The following is a 15,410-nucleotide window of genomic DNA, read 5'->3' as shown; positions in this document are numbered from 1 at the left end:
AAGATTAAGACCTGATTGGTGAGCAATCACCACTGGGGTGAGTGGATAATCCATGTAATAGGGCATACAGCCGGGTTCACGGGGCCTCAGAACTGCCAGTTTCAAAGGCTGGTGAACCATCCATGTACAGTATTGGGGCAGGGAGTGGTGACTCAGGAGATAGTTTGGAGAGCAGCTTAGGAACTGCAGGAAACGATAGTGCCCTTTGGAGAGTCCTGGAATTTCATCTTAAAAATTATTTTAAAATAGAAAGCTTGCATGCATGAAAATGTTTACTGTAAAGTTACATTGCAAGAAGATAAAAGTTTTAAAAAATGTTTAGGGGCGCCTGGGTGGCAGCACAGTTAGTTAAATGTCTAACTTTGGCTCAGGTCATGATCTCAGGATTCTGGGATTAAGCTCTATCCCGGGCAGTCTGCTTCTCCCTCTCCTTCTTCCCTGCCCCCTGCTCATGCACACGGTTGCTCCCTCTCTCAAATAAATAAAATCTTTTTTTTTGAAATGAGGGGCACCCGGGGGATCCCTGGGTGGCCCAGCAGTTTAGCGCCTGCCTTCGGCCCAGGGCATGATCCTGGAGACCCAGGATTGAGTCCCACGTCGGGCTCCCTGCATGGAGCCTGCTTCTCCCTCTGCCTGTGTCTCTGCTTCTCTCTTTCTCTCTGTATCTCTCATGAATAAATAAATAAAATCTTAAAAAAAAAATGAGGGGTGCCTGAGTGACACATTCAGTTAAGTGTCAAGCTCTTGGTTTCATCTCAGGTCGTGATCTCAGGATTGTGGGATCGAGCACATTGGGCTCCATGCTCAGTGTAGAGTTGGCTTCAGATTCTTTCTCCCTCTCCCTCTGCCCATCCAGCTCGTGTGCTTGCTTGCTCACTCTCAAATAAAGAAATCTTAAAAAAAAGTTTAACCTATCTGTTCAATAGACACATCATTTACAGTTGTTGGTGTGTCAACCTAGTGAAATAGTATGCATCTGTTAAAAGGATAATTGAGTATAGAGACATGAAATGTCTAAGAAAATAAAAGAATACAGAAGATATGAAACACCGTGTCTTACAAGCAAGATGGAATGGGAACATGGACAAGTTAAAGTGACTCATGGCACAATTCTGAGTGGAATTTTCTTTGATATTCATGAATACTTGTTTGGTTTGTACATTTGCAACCTTCTGTGAGTCCTCAGTATTCCTGGAAGAATCCAAAATGTTACATTTCTACAGCATGTACTCCTAGCCTCATAGTTTGTTTGCAGCTGGTCAGCATGCTCTCCTTTCTTAAGCTGTCTCTTCTGGTGGTAAAATAGAACACATCAGGTTTGTTGGGATTATTTTTCTACATTATAGAAGGAACAGTACCGTGTGGTTCCCCTGGAAGATAACAAGAGAGGTTGAGGTTTTCAGTGACTGTTTGGAGTGCATCTTTCCATTAGGAGTTCTGGGAATGGTTATTTTGAGTGATACTTGAAAGAAGATAAGCCATAAATGACCTTTCAAGTTGTAGCTCAGGGTTTTCATTAGCCTGGCCTTTACTTATTTATTTTTTATTATTTTTAAAAATATATTTTTTATTTATTCAAGAGAGGCAGAGACATAGGCAGAAGAGAAGCAGGCTCCCCACAGGGAGGGAGCCTGATGTGGGACTTGATCCCCAGACCTTGGAATCACAACCTGAACAGAAGGTAGACACTCAACCACTAAGACACCCAGGTGCCCTTATTTATTTATTTTTTATTTTGTTTTATTTTTTAAGATTTTATTATTTATTCATGACAGAGAGAGGCAGAGACACAGGCAGAGGGAGAAGCAGGCTCCATGCAGGGAGCCCGACATGGGACTTGATCCCGGGTCTCCAGGATCATACCCCGGGCTGAAGGTGGTACCGAACCGCTGGGCCATCGGGGCTGCCCTTATTTATTTTTTAAATCAAGCCCTGTGTTGTGTTCCCTAATCTCTGTGCTGATGGACATTTACACTGATAGTTGTAACAGTTCACTCTCCGTAGGCACCAAGAACCTTTTGGTGCTCTGGCTCTTGTTACCGTGATCAGTGAACCATGGTGATCAAACCTTAGTGGTATTTCTTGAGCATCTTTTTAGAGAGCAAAGCTATAGAATTAAGATTAATAATATGGATCTCAGTTAGAAGGTCAGAAAATGTCAGATTGTAGATTTTGTTTTCGCTTCTTTTGAAGATAATGGTAGATGCAAGAAATAATACAGAAAGAGCCCTTGTACACTTTGCCTGCTTTCCCCTAGTAGAAATGTTTTTGCAAAACTAGTAGGGGAGAATTTGAAAAAGAACTATGTAGAATACAGGTTAGCATAAAATGTGGATTTAGGTCTGGAGGTGAAAATAAGAACAGCTGAAAGAGATGTGATTAAATGGAGGTCAGACCAGGGGCAGGATGGATGGTGGTGAGGAGCATGCTGCCTCTGGAGTTGAACTGCATGCCTTCTATCCTGGCGCTGCCACTTGCTCTGTTCCTGGAAAGAAATTACCCATGGTCTCTGTAGTGGCTTCCTGGGCTACTGTAACACATTGCCATGAACTGGGGGGCTTAACACAACTGAGACATTTTCCTCACACAGTTCTGGAGGCCCAGGCCCAGCATCAAGGTGTGAGCAGGGCTGTGCTCCTGCAGGAGGCTCCAGGGAGGGAAGACTCCCAGTCTCTTCTAGCTCCTGGCGGAGGCGGCCTTCCTTGGCTTGTTACTGAATCTCTCCAGTCTGTACCTCCATTTTCACATGGCTTTTTCCCCCTCTGTGTCCAGATTCCCTCATTTAATTTGTCGGATTTAGGGCCCATCTCATTCCTGTTTATAACTTCACCTTGATTTGCAAAGACCCCACTTCCAGATAAGGCCCCATTCCCAGGTTCTGTGGACACTATGGGAGGGGGTTGGGGGGCAGGGGGAGACATGACCCTGTTCAACCCAGGACACCATCTACAGAGACCTGGCTTGGTTTCCTCCTCCCTAAATCGTGGCTGTTAGAGGTTCCATGAGATTAGCAGGGATGGTTACGATGTCCAGGAACATGCCCTGTGCTTGAAAGGTCAGCACCATTCTTAGAGAATGTTTTGTGTTCCTCAGGCTGCCCTGTGGCTCCACTGAGCCCACAGGGGCCTGGCACCCTCTCACCTTGAGGATAGCTAGTGCTTATGTGCATCACACGCTGCTGTAGTGCGCTGTCCCTGTGGGGTGGGTGGAGATGTGCCCACCAGGTGCTTGCCTGGTCAGGTAGATCCTGGCTTTAGTGATTTTCACCAGGGGATCTTTGTAGTGGTGCTATTTCTTACAGCAGACTGTGAGGTGTAGGTGCTGATGATAAACATCTATGTGAATTCGGCCTAAACACAGACTTTCCAAAACTTGCCAGATAGTAAACATTTGAAAAGTAAACTTTTTTTCCTAAAAAAGCTATGTAATTTAATAGAATGCCCCAATTGATTAATTTTTTATGTAGTATCAACTCATGAGAGTAAATTATTGATTTCACTTTTTTAAATTTGTAGCTAAACCATTTACACAACTGGTGAAGGAGATGCAGCTTCATCGAGAAGACTTCGAAATAATTAAAGTGATCGGAAGAGGGGCTTTTGGAGAGGTAAGATAAACTCCCTTATACTGACTTTGCCTCGGTGGCCCAAACAGCAATAGCTCCCACCCAGCATTTTTAGGACCCCTTGTACTGATCTGTGGAGGGGGTCGTTACTGGGATCATTGGGAGAGTAGTTCTTGGTGGGCAGAGTTTGAAAGATACAATTAAGAGAAAAAGAAAAGCAGAAGCTTGTGACAGATGAGTTGCCCTGAATATTGTTTCTTAGAGGCAAAGAAGTCTATTAAAAATCCATGTGTTAATTGAAAAACATCTTGGAAAAAAAAAAAAAATCATCTTGGTGGTCCTTTTCCACAGAGTGCAAGGAGGGCAAGACAGTAGCTGTTCTCATCATGGGCAGCTCGCCTGCTGCCGGTGCTGGGGCCAGTTATGAGTCCAGCTGCCTGCACTAGGGAGGGGGTCGGTGCACTGGACTTGCTGCTGTGGGCTGGACAGACGTGCCCCCCCCCCCCCCGCCCCCCGGAGGCTGAGGCTCACAGCAGCTCTCGACCAGGTGCTTTTACAGTTAGTACTGCGCATTGACCCCTCTGTTTAGGCTTAAACTTGGTAATGCATTGACCCCTCTGTTTAGGCTTTCCCTCTAGTTTTCCTGGGCTGGGGAAGTATGGGGCTCCTTCCTGGCCTATCCCTAGGAGTGTGTCTCGTTAAGGGGAGGGTGGAGGGGCAGCAGCATCACAAAGAAAAAAGTGAGTTCTGCTCAGAAATAACCCATCTCTGAGCTTCAGTAGGTTATGTGATGGTGTAAGGTCTGATTTTGTTATGTGAGGAGAAAGAGAAGGCCTTTGGAAATTGAAACCTGATTCAGGGCAGCATAGATGTTTGCTGACCATCTGCCTTGTAGCAGGACCTGGGCTGCTCTGGGCGCAGACACCAGCAAGGCCCAGGCCCTCAGAGAGATCTAAGGTATGGGCCACAGCCATAGAGGAGGGTTCCAAAGGGGCAGGAGAGGAAAACTAAAAGAACCAGAGACAACAGTGCTGTGCCCAAATAGGTTGTAGTTATTTTTTAGTGCTTTTCTCTGCCAGAGAACTTAATGCAAAACTCAGTTTTCTGAGTTTCAGAGAAGATGACCTGTATCACCTTTCAAGTTCCTCCTAAACTAAGCAAAATCCGTCCTTGCCCAGGCCTTTGCAAAAGCCCTTGGATTCTTTGCCTTCCCTCTGTTCCGTCTCCAGCTGTAGCAGCCTGTGTGAGTCCCACCCCCTACCCCTGCGTCCCCTAACCCTTCCCAGGCTCCGTGGCCTGGGCTCCCAATGCCGGCCCCCTCACCCAGCTCCTCTAGCCAGCCAGCCATTCTGCATCCCACCTGGGCTTCCATCACATGCTTGCCGACCCTCCCTTGTCAGAACTAGAATTTTGGATTCTTAATAGTACTACCATTACATGGCACCATATAGTAAGAGTGGCTTTACTGCCATTGTCTCCCTGAGATATTCCAGCAGTCGTGTACCTGAAGGGTGCCCAGTTTCAGTGATGACACTGAGTGGATTGCAGAGATTAGGGCTGTCAGGGTTGGGACCGTCTATATGAAGAACATGTGTGGTTCTAACTGAATTATTTTTTCCTCATGACATGCCAGGGGAGGGTAAGCATTGTGAGTGTCTGCAGCGAACGTGGGTATGGGAACCTGTGGCCTGAGAGCAGGGGATGTGCTGCTCAGGAGCCCCATCCCAGAGAGAGTGTGGACAGTCCAGAACTTGATGGGCAGCACTTCATACAATCCTGTGGCAAGAATGTGAAACTCTTAGCTCAGAAGTGCAGTCTCCCCCCAACCCCCACCACCACTCAGGTGGAGTTTAGAGAAACACATCTAGATGATTATAGAAACAAGATTGGGAATATTTGGGGTACTGCCCTTTACCTTGAGTACAGTGGCTTTGAAAACACTTCCAGTATCTTGGGGACAGATGGTCTAGGAAGTGTCCCCTTCCCCCCCCCCGCCCCCCCAACATGTATGTCAGTGTTTGATTTTTTCTGAACGACTGAGGGTAAATTGCCTGTGTCAGGGAAGGGACTCTTCCCCACCCCCACCCCCGCCCAAATACCTCAGAGTATATTTCCTCATGGAGACAATCTATTAGATCATCACAGTTCATGAATTTGAGTTTTAAGTTAGAATACATTTTGTCTAATCGACTGTCTTATTGCAGTTCTGTCGGTTGACCCAGTGATGTTCTTCATGGCTTTCTTTTGGGTCCCTCCAGCACTAGGGCTGGGCTGGCATCCGGTATTATACTTGGTTGTCATGTCCCCCAATCATTTTTTAATGTTTTATAAAATTATTTCAGTTTGCATTTTCTCATGGAAACATCTAATCTTGGAGATTCTTACAGTATCATCATCATCTCATTGATGCAGTTAAGACTGAGTTTTGGGCCAAGAAGAAATTTCCAGTAAACTAAACAAGATTTTCATAAATTGTTTATTTTATAAGTTATGTGATAGAGGAAGCTTGTTTAATATACGGGACTTTTTGTTTGTTTTTACATTAAATTTTACTCCTACATTTCACTTCTACATGTTCTTGATTTGACAGGTGTTTTCTGTGGACAGATACATTCTTTTATCTTTTGGGTTTTTATCAGAGGCATTGGTGTCTTTCCTGGACATAGTCTGTGTCCTAATGATCTAAGGAAGTAAGATTCTAGTAAGAGTTCAAAGTGTTCTACATCTCATTTTCAGCAAGATCTGTATTGTTCGTGGAGCTTGTAATCTTCAGAATTTCATTACTTTCCTCAAAAGTTATCAACTCTGGGCAGCCCCGGTGGCGCAGCAGTTTAGCGCCGCATGCAGCCCAGGGTGTGATCCTGGGGTCCCGGGATCGAGTCCCACATCGGGCCCCCTGCATGGAGCCTGCTTCTCCCTCTGCCTGTGTCTCTGCCTCTCTCTCTCATGAATGAATGAATGAATAAATATATATATATATATAAAGTTATCAACTCTTAACATTTCTTCCCAGTTAGACCACTTCTATAGTAAATACTGTGCAGCATTTTTTTCTCCCTGTTTCATTCATCTGGCAACCACCAGATTGTTCTCTGCATCTGTGAGTCTGTTTCTGTTTTGTTCTGTTATTATTATTGTTATTTTTTAAGATTTTATTTATTAATGAGAGAGACAGAGGCAGAGACACAGGCAGAGGGAGAAGCAGGCTCCATGCAGGGAGCCCAACGTGGCACTCGATCCCGGGACTCCAGGATCACACCCTGGGCCAAAGGCAGGTGCTAAACTGCTGAACCACTCAGGGATCCCTGTTCTGTTTTTTAGATTCTACATAAGAGTGAAATTGTATGGTGTTTGTCTCTGATTGACTTATTTCACTTAGCATAGTGCTCCCTAGCTCCATCCATGTTTTTGCAAATGATAAGTTTTTCTTTCTTTTTTTTTTTTTTTTTTAAGTTTTACTTATGGCTGAATAATACTCCATTTTGTATATAGACCATCCCCTCTTCATCTGCTCATCTGTTGATGGACACTTTGGTTATTTCCATATCTTGGCTATTGTAACCAGTGTTATAGGAGTGCATCTGTCTCTTAGAATTAGTGTTTTTATTTTCTTTAGATAAATACCCAGAAGTGGAATTGCTGGATCAAATGGTAGTTATAGTTCTCTCTTTTTTTTTTTTTTTTTTTTTTTTGAGGAATCTCGTACTCTTCCAGAGTGGCTGCATCAGTTTGCATTCCCACTAGCAGTGCACGAGGGTTCCCCTTTCTCCACATCCTTGCTAATACTTCTTTTTCTCTGTCTTTTGATAATAGGCATGAGGTGATAGCTCATTGTGGTTTTGATTTGCATTTCCCTGATGACGACTGATGTTGAGCATCTTTTCATGTGTCTGTTGGCCATCTGGATGTCTTCCTTGTAGAAATGGCTGCTTAAGTTTTCTGCCTATTTTTTAAGTTGTTTTTTTTTTTAATTGTGTGTTCATTATATATTTTAGACATTAATCCCTTATGGGATATGTCGTTTGCAAATATCTTCTCCCACTCAATAGGCTGCCTTTTTGTTTTATTGATGGTCTCCTTCACTGTGCAGAAGCTTTTTGGTTTGACATAGTCTTAATTTTTTGTTTATTTTTGCTTTTGTTTCCCTTGCCTTGGGAGAGAGAGCCAGAAAAATAGTGCTAAGACTGATGTCCAAGAGATTACTGCCTATGTTTTCTTCTAGGATTTTTATGGTTTCAGATGTTGTATTTAAGTCTTTAATCCATTTTGAATTTATTTTTGTGTTGTGTGTGGTGTAAGAAAATGGTCCAGTTTCATTGTTTTGCGTGTAGCTCTCCAGTTTTCCCAGCACCACTTGTTGAAGAAACTGTCTTTTCCCCATTGCTTATTCTTCCCTCCTTTGTCAAAAGCTAATTAACTATATAAGCTGAGTTTATTTCTGGACTGTTTTGCTCCATTGGTCCATCTGTTTTTGTGCCAGTACCGGAGTGTTTTGACCACTACAACTTTGTAGGGTAGTGTGAGATCAGGGCATGTGATGCCTCCAGCTTTGCTCTTTCTCAAGATGGCTTTGGCTCTTAGGGATCTTTGGAGTTCCATACAAATTTTAGGATTATTTGTTCTAATTATGTGAAAAATGCCACTGGTATTTTGATGGGGATTGCATTATAGTAGCTTTTGTTTTTACACTAATATTTCACCTATTGAAGAAATTGACATACTTGTGACGTGATGACAAAACGTGTGCCCAGTGTTGTTCTTAGACATTTGAGGAATTCTCAGACCATTTATTTAGGCACTCTCAGTCCGACATTCAGAATTTTAGCAAGCTTGGTCAGTGGTTCAAAGACTGTAGCTAATACACAGCAGTTTGAACAGGTGTGGTGTGCTGAGCAGGGCCACCACAGTGAGCACCAGGCTGGCATTGAGAGGGATGACCAAGGGAGGTGACCAGAGGGCGATTTCGTCCCACACAGTCCACATAGTGGGCAGCCGGAGACTGGCTACAAGCCACATTGTGTAGGAGGTACCTGCGACCCTCAGCAGGCTCTGGGGATCCATCAGGGATTGTGTGTTGTGGATCCCCCGTGTCCCCAGCCATCAGACCCGTGGGAGACAACAGGTAATTGTGACCGTCACATGCACGCACTTGAGGGTGAGCTTCTGTCACTTCTTAGCATGTTGTTTAAACCTCCCAGCCTCAAATTCCATATCTGGAAATACGGCAATAAACACAGCCACCATGGAGGATTGTGGTGAGGGTTACCTGGCAGGGTGCAGGTGAACTATTGCCCAGGGCATGTTAGCTTGTGTGATTACTTTGATGATGATATTGTGTGATGTATGTAGTTTAGAAAGCCAGGAAGTAAATAATTCAGTTGATATAAACTATGTGGCTGCCTACCATCGGCAGCAAAAAGGTACAGCCATTAGGTAAGTAACTTATGGATTTGTGATGGGGACTTAGGCCAGTGAATGATTTTTACAGGATAGCATGTACCATACAATGGCACAAACATCACATCTGGTATTGGTAGTGATGCAAGAGCTCATCTGAGATTTGGTGGGGATCAGGAAATCCAATAGGACTTCTTGAAAGAGGTGGCATTTGAGTTGTACCTTGAAGAATGTGGCTGAGCTGACATGCTGTGTGCCAGCTATGTGCCTAACACCATTCTAGGCACATATAAGTATTGCATTGGCTCATTTTATCCTCATAGCAATTTTAGGCCAGTACTTTCCTAGTTGTAGAAACCCAAAGAGAAGAATTTGCCCAAGTCACACTCCAGAGCCCATGCGGGTACTCACCATGTCTTGAAGATCTCAGGGGTAAAAGCCGGCACATGCTAAGGCTGGCCGTGGGAGTGAGAGATAGATGTGAGCACCAGTGGGGCGGGTAGGGAAGAGTGTGGGGATGGAGCCCTAGCACACAGGAAGGAAGACTTGGGAAAGCTTTTCTGATGGAAATCCTGGGCATGTGCCAAGGAAGAGGAAGGTGAACCCTCCACCGTGCACCCATCCCTCACTGTGGAAGGTTCTTGAACTAAAAGCAAGTGAGGTGAAAGTTGCAGCATGATTGACATCCGGTTTTGATGCTTAACAGTGCAAATCTTTATTTATGTAAAAAACTCTTCTTTCCTCAGCAGCTCATTTTCCAGAGTTTCATTTCCCCAGGCAGTAAAGATCTCACTGTAGTTAGATGAAAATGTGCTGGCTTTTTGTTCCAGTAACTACATTTTTGTTAATCTCCTATTCATATTCCAGGTTGCCGTTGTTAAAATGAAGAACACTGAACGAATTTACGCAATGAAAATCCTCAACAAGTGGGAAATGCTTAAAAGAGCAGAGGTAAGCCTGGAGCGTGACTGACAAACAGGTGAATGGGGCTTTGTGTGCAAGGAGCGTGGCCACAAATTCCCGCTGGGTCCGGACCACAGCCCCCCGCAGATCTGGGGCTCCTTCCCTGATAAGAGTGGGCTGCTTTGTGTCACCATGACCTCAGCCCTGTCCTGGCGTGCTCCGTTTTGCACTGCTGCCCACTGTGCTAGCAGGCTCCTCCCCCTTGAGGGCTGTTTACTGTCAGGGCAAATTAAAGCCCTCACGGAAATTTTAGGCATTTATCTCAGTTCTGCTTCCTGCACAAAAGGCATTATTGAATTTGGAGCTGACTTAAGTACAGAAATGTCTTTATGCTCCCTCCTAGAGGGAGGACGAAGATCATAAGTGAAAGTAGATGGTGACCGCTTGGCAGTTTCAGATGCGTTTTTCCTTAGTTCTGTGTCCTTGTCTGTGGTGCCTCTTTCACGCTCCCGGCCCCTGGCTGAGACAGGTGGGGCTGTGGAGCAAGCCCAGGCTTTTCCTCCGTTGCTGCCCAGACTCGCCCTCCAGCTTGCCTTCACTAGCCATCCTGTGTTCCTCTACCTCAGGTCAGGGAGATAAGCATTCTTCCTTTCCCGGGCTCCATCACTCACCCTGTGTCCCCTTGCTGGACTGCCCTAGGCTGAGTGCCCTTGGTGTGTCTGGCAGGGGTTCACCCTCACCTGTCCCCCCTCCTTGGCATCACCTCTGCTGCGCCCCAGCTGTGAAGCAAGCTGACCCTGGGATTGCACGCCCCTAGGATTGGCCACCTCTGGAAACTCCTTCCCTGGCTTCTGGCCTCTCTTATCCTGTTGCTCTGAACCCTCCTTGTAAGTTTAGGTGGCCCTTCCTCCTGTGTTCTGTGATTCTTCCCTGGGCTGATGCCGCCACCTTAGGCAGATAACGCTACTGATGTTTCTTCTGGTCAGATTATTCTCCTGAGCTCAGGTTGTCATTAACTTGGTGGGTGGGCATTCTCACTCAGCATCCCAAGTTCATAATGTCTGTCATTTGCAGCTTGTTCTGCTTCCCTGTATGTAACCTCCTCCCCTCCTCCTGCCTGCCATGCACCCAGCACAAGGCCTCACATCTGTATTGCTCTGGGAATGCACATTGGTGGGTTGCCATCACCATTTTTGCAGTCACCTGGGCTCCAGATGCTGGTGGCCCATGATTCTGCCTCAGGTGACAGCACAGTGGTCGTGCCTTGGCCCCGCTGGTCTCTGTCCCGTCCCTCACCTTGTCTTCCTCATCTGGCGCTTCAACCTGCCTCCATCCCCGCAGCCCTTCTTCGTGGCACCAGTGGTGCTCTGGTCATCACAGGAACGTTGTCCAAGTGACTCTTTGTGGGGAACAAAGTAGCTGGTGTTACATAAAAGTTTGGGGAAAGAAAAAGTGTTTGGGGGAATATATGCAAATTCATTCAAGTTTATATTTTTATAGGAGTGATTGATTTATGAAAGAAGATAGCTGAGCATATTTAATATGACTTGTTATAATGTTAACCTCCGGAGCTGGGGTGGGGATGTGTGTGTCTGTTTAAATTTTTTAATTTATAAAAGTCCCAAGATTAAGAAGAGAGGAGACTCTCACCTTATCATACAAATTAGTGGGCAGCCCGGGAGGCTCAGCGGTTTAGCGCCGCCTTCAGCCCAGGGCCTGATCCTGGAGCCCTGGGATCGAGTCCCACGTCAGGCTCCCTGCATGGGGCCTGCTTCTCCCTATGCTTGTATTTCTGCCTCTCTGCCTCTCTTTCTCTCTGTGTCTCTCATGAATAAATACATAAAATCTTAAAAAAAAAAAAGTTAGTATTTGCCCAGATGTCATGCTATGTACATTTAAAAATTATAGAATTATGAAATTTAAATCTGGTTACAGACATCCTAATCGACAGACTCAGAAAAGCCCAAGAATATCTTTTTTTTTTTTTTTTTTTTAATTTTTTATTTATTTATGATAGTCACACAGAGAGAGAGAGAGAGAGAGAGAGAGGCAGAGACACAGGCAGAGGGAGAAGCAGGCTCCATGCACCGGGAGCCTGACGTGGGATTCGATCCTGGGTCTCCAGGATCGCGCCCTGGGCCAAAGGCAGGCGCCAAACCGCTGCGCCACCCAGGGATCCCTCAAGAATATCTTCTAATTACTATGATTATCTCAGAATATATGTAATAGGATAGATGTGTATGTGATATGTATAAAAACAATATTGATATAAAAAGCTGGTTAAAGTAATTTATCTTTTTATTATTGAGTAAGGTTATTTTTTTAAAAGATTTTATTTATTTATTTATTCATGAAAGACAGAGAGAGAGAGAGAGGCAGAGACATAGGCAGAGGGAGAAGCAGGCTCCATGCAGGGAGCCCGATGTGGGACTTGATCCCGGGACCCCAGGATCACGCCCTGGGCCAAAGGCTGGTGCTAAACCACTGAGCCACCCAGGGATCCCCCTGAGTAAGGTTATTTTGAACGTTAAATTTTATATTAATTTCTAAAAATCTTTAAAAAGCATGAAGTCAAAAGGAGGCAGTAAAGAAGTTGGCAAAGCCATGTGAATTCGTAACTTGTGGATCATGCTGAGCTTTTTAAAGCTCATCTGTTTTGCTCATAAATAAAGTACTGAAAGTTTGCTCTCAAAACAAAACAAAACTGCTGAATGATACATATATTTCCTGTCTGTGGGTCACTATGCTGGTGATCCTGTTTAAGAATGGCTTTCATTCTAAATGTGGATAGATAGATGCTTGAGAAGATGGAGCATCCCTGCTCCAGGCCCTGTGGTCTGGGTGGCTGCTGGCTGAGGGGCCACAGGGGCTTCAGAACCACTGGTCTCTGCACATCTGGACATCGTAGGCTGATTGCTGGCCGTTCAAGTTATTTTATCTGCTTTTAATTAGTAGAATCAGGGCACATCTACTTCAGTCATTTCTTTTTGAAAGAAAAACTTTAAAAAACAGGTCTAGAACAGAAAACTTACAGGAAAAAAGTTCTAAAGGTCACTGTGAGTTTCCTGAAAGAACAGGTAGGATTCTCCAGTGCCCTGCAGAGCAGCGCCACTCTTATTTTTGTTAAGTTTTGCAAGTTTCAAATATAAGGAGTTAAAATATTAGGTGCTCAATAAGGAGAATGTTTTATTATAAATTATGCCAGAGCACCCAGGCATTTTAAATACAGGGCCACTTGTGTCATACAGCTCTTAAATCAACCATGACAGCCTAAAAGATAGCCTTTTTCCTCACGTGAGACTGGCGGTAGGTCTTCTTGGCATCCGTATGCTTCAAGTAATCCCATCTCACTGCTCAGATATTCAGTAAGCACACATGTGCCCTTTCCTGCCAGCCACATGGTTGCTAAACCGTAGGTCTGTGGCAGAGAGGGGCAGACACAGGGTGGCCATGCCACAGGCCATCAAGAGAGGTCAGACAGTGCTGGTTGGGAGGGATTGGAGGCCCCCTTGAGCCGGGAGGAATGTCCCATGCTGGCTGCAGCAGCGGACTTGTGCAGGAGGGCAGGGGGGTGAGGCCCATCACTAGGCAGGAGTTTTCTGGAGTTTGGCACCCATGTGGGCAGGACTGGGAAAGAACAGGGAAGCGCGTGGCCACTCAGCTGGTGTAGATGAAGACTGAGGAACAGGTGGGAGCCGCCTTAGGGGAGATGAAGGGGGAGGGAGGCCGGATTTCCTATGGCCTGGAAGGCAGGGGACACTGTCTCCAGAGCCTCTGTCACACAGCAGGGTCCCCGCTATTCAGGACTGTACTCCTTAGATGGACACAGACTGACCCTCCCCCTCATTCTTTACAGACTGCCTGTTTCCGAGAAGAACGTGATGTGCTGGTGAATGGTGACTGCCAGTGGATCACTACACTGCACTACGCCTTTCAAGATGAAAATTACCTGGTATGTTTGGGTCTCCAGGAACTGAGGCTCTATCCGATGGCGGGTGGCTGAAGTTGTTGATTCCCTTGTGCTCTTCCTAAAAAATGAGTAAGACATTTGGAATTAAAAAAAAAGACTAGTGAGATTGTATACTTTGTTTTTCTAATCACTAGATAACCTGATTATTTTGGTCACTGGATTCATTACACTTAAATAAGCTGGGAGTAGGGACGCCTGGGTGGCTCAGTGGTTGAGCGTCTCCCTTTGGCTCAGGGTGTGATCCCAGGGTCCTGGGATGGAGTCCCACATTGGGCTCCCCGCAGGGAGCCTGCTTCTCCCTCTGCCTGTGTCTCTGCCTCTCTGTTTCTCATGAATAGATAAATAAAAAAAAAAATCTTAAAAAAAAAAAATAAGCTGGAGCTGTAAAACATTTTCCACCTTGAGTTATATATAGGAACAAGAGGGTGCTGTGGGGCTTATTACAGTGGCTCAGCTTTTAATGCCAAGCAAGTGGTCCACCTCTGCTGCTTGACAGCAGGCCTAGTATACTGCACTGGTTTGCAGTCTGCCCGGGTGAATGAGCTGGGCTTCCTGGGGCCTGCTGGCGTGGGTGTTTGGGGGACTCTTGTCATCCATTTCTTCTGACTTGAGCTGGCCTTACTTTTACTCTTGACCCAGCCCATCGTGTGATTCACAGGTATACTGGATATGAGTGTAGAGACCTGTTAAAGCAGACATGAGACAAGAGCTCACAAGTGAAGGGAAACTAAACATTTGGTCTCGGGCACTTTGAATTCCAAGAGTGGCTCTAGTTTTGCCTAAAACTAAAAATATCCTTACATGGATCTCTGGGTGTCAGGGCAAGCCCAGACCTCTGAGAAGTTGGTCTCTGCCTCACTCCTCTGGCCCACACCCGCTCGGCTCCAGCAGTGGCCACAGGGGCTTCAAGGGTCAGCACAGCCTCAGGGCAGGGACCCCTGTCTCCCTGAGCTTATCTTCACTAAAGTGATCCGTTTCCTACAGCAAACCTTACAAGCAACGAAGGGTCTCTCTTAGTCATCTTAAGAACAATCTATTTCAAACATCAGAAAAGTCCTTTAGATTTGTTATACTCTTTATTTAGAATTTAAAATAGGGACATCTGAGTGGCTCATTTGGTTGAACGGCTGACTCTTGCTTTCACTCAGTCCTGATCTCTGGGTCAGCCTCTGCGCTCGGTGTAGAGTCTGCTTGGGATGTTCTCCCTCTTCCTCTGCTCTCCACCCCTCCCATCCCCCAGGCATGTGTGTGTCTTCACTGTCTCTCTCTCTAAAATTAAAAAAAAATTTTTTTTAATATATATACTTGTTTCTAGAGAGGGTGCCGTCATGTTTACTGAGCAAAGGCACGTGGGTCACCTCAGTACGTCCTCCCAGGGCCCCCTAGCTTAGACCTTCATGGTTGTCACTACCTTTTAAATGAGACATCTGGAGCAGAAGGGATGAAGTCATTTGCCCAGGGTTGTCACACAGATGCAGGGGCTGAGCAAGGACCGCAGCCGGGGGCTGTGGCAGGAAGTGGTGCTCGGTGTCCTTCCCCACAGACCGCAGAGTCCTGATGCCCTGGGGCCCTCTC

The 15,410-nt window shown here is 45.6% G+C and overlaps 1 protein-coding gene across 3 annotated transcripts in view; it reads left to right on the top strand.

The window, feature by feature from the left end:
• The window catches only part of CDC42BPB (CDC42 binding protein kinase beta), a 106,175-nt gene that overhangs the window by 38,944 nt on the left and 51,821 nt on the right, over nt 1–15,410 (top strand). For all 3 annotated transcript variants that reach the window (XR_013386947.1, XM_077910691.1, XM_077910692.1), the window contains exons 2-4: nt 3,516–3,607; nt 9,830–9,913; nt 13,722–13,817. Coding sequence is in view for 2 of the 3 variants with exons in the window: in XM_077910691.1 (XP_077766817.1) it covers nt 3,516–3,607; nt 9,830–9,913; nt 13,722–13,817 (272 nt within the window). In the remaining variant the exon portion in view is untranslated. The remainder of the gene's footprint in view (nt 1–3,515; nt 3,608–9,829; nt 9,914–13,721; nt 13,818–15,410) is intronic.

The sequence above is a fragment of the Canis aureus genome, chromosome 9 (assembly GCF_053574225.1).
Source record: "Canis aureus isolate CA01 chromosome 9, VMU_Caureus_v.1.0, whole genome shotgun sequence".
Taxonomy (NCBI): domain Eukaryota; kingdom Metazoa; phylum Chordata; class Mammalia; order Carnivora; family Canidae; genus Canis; species Canis aureus.
This window is presented reverse-complemented; position numbering and strand designations above follow the sequence as displayed.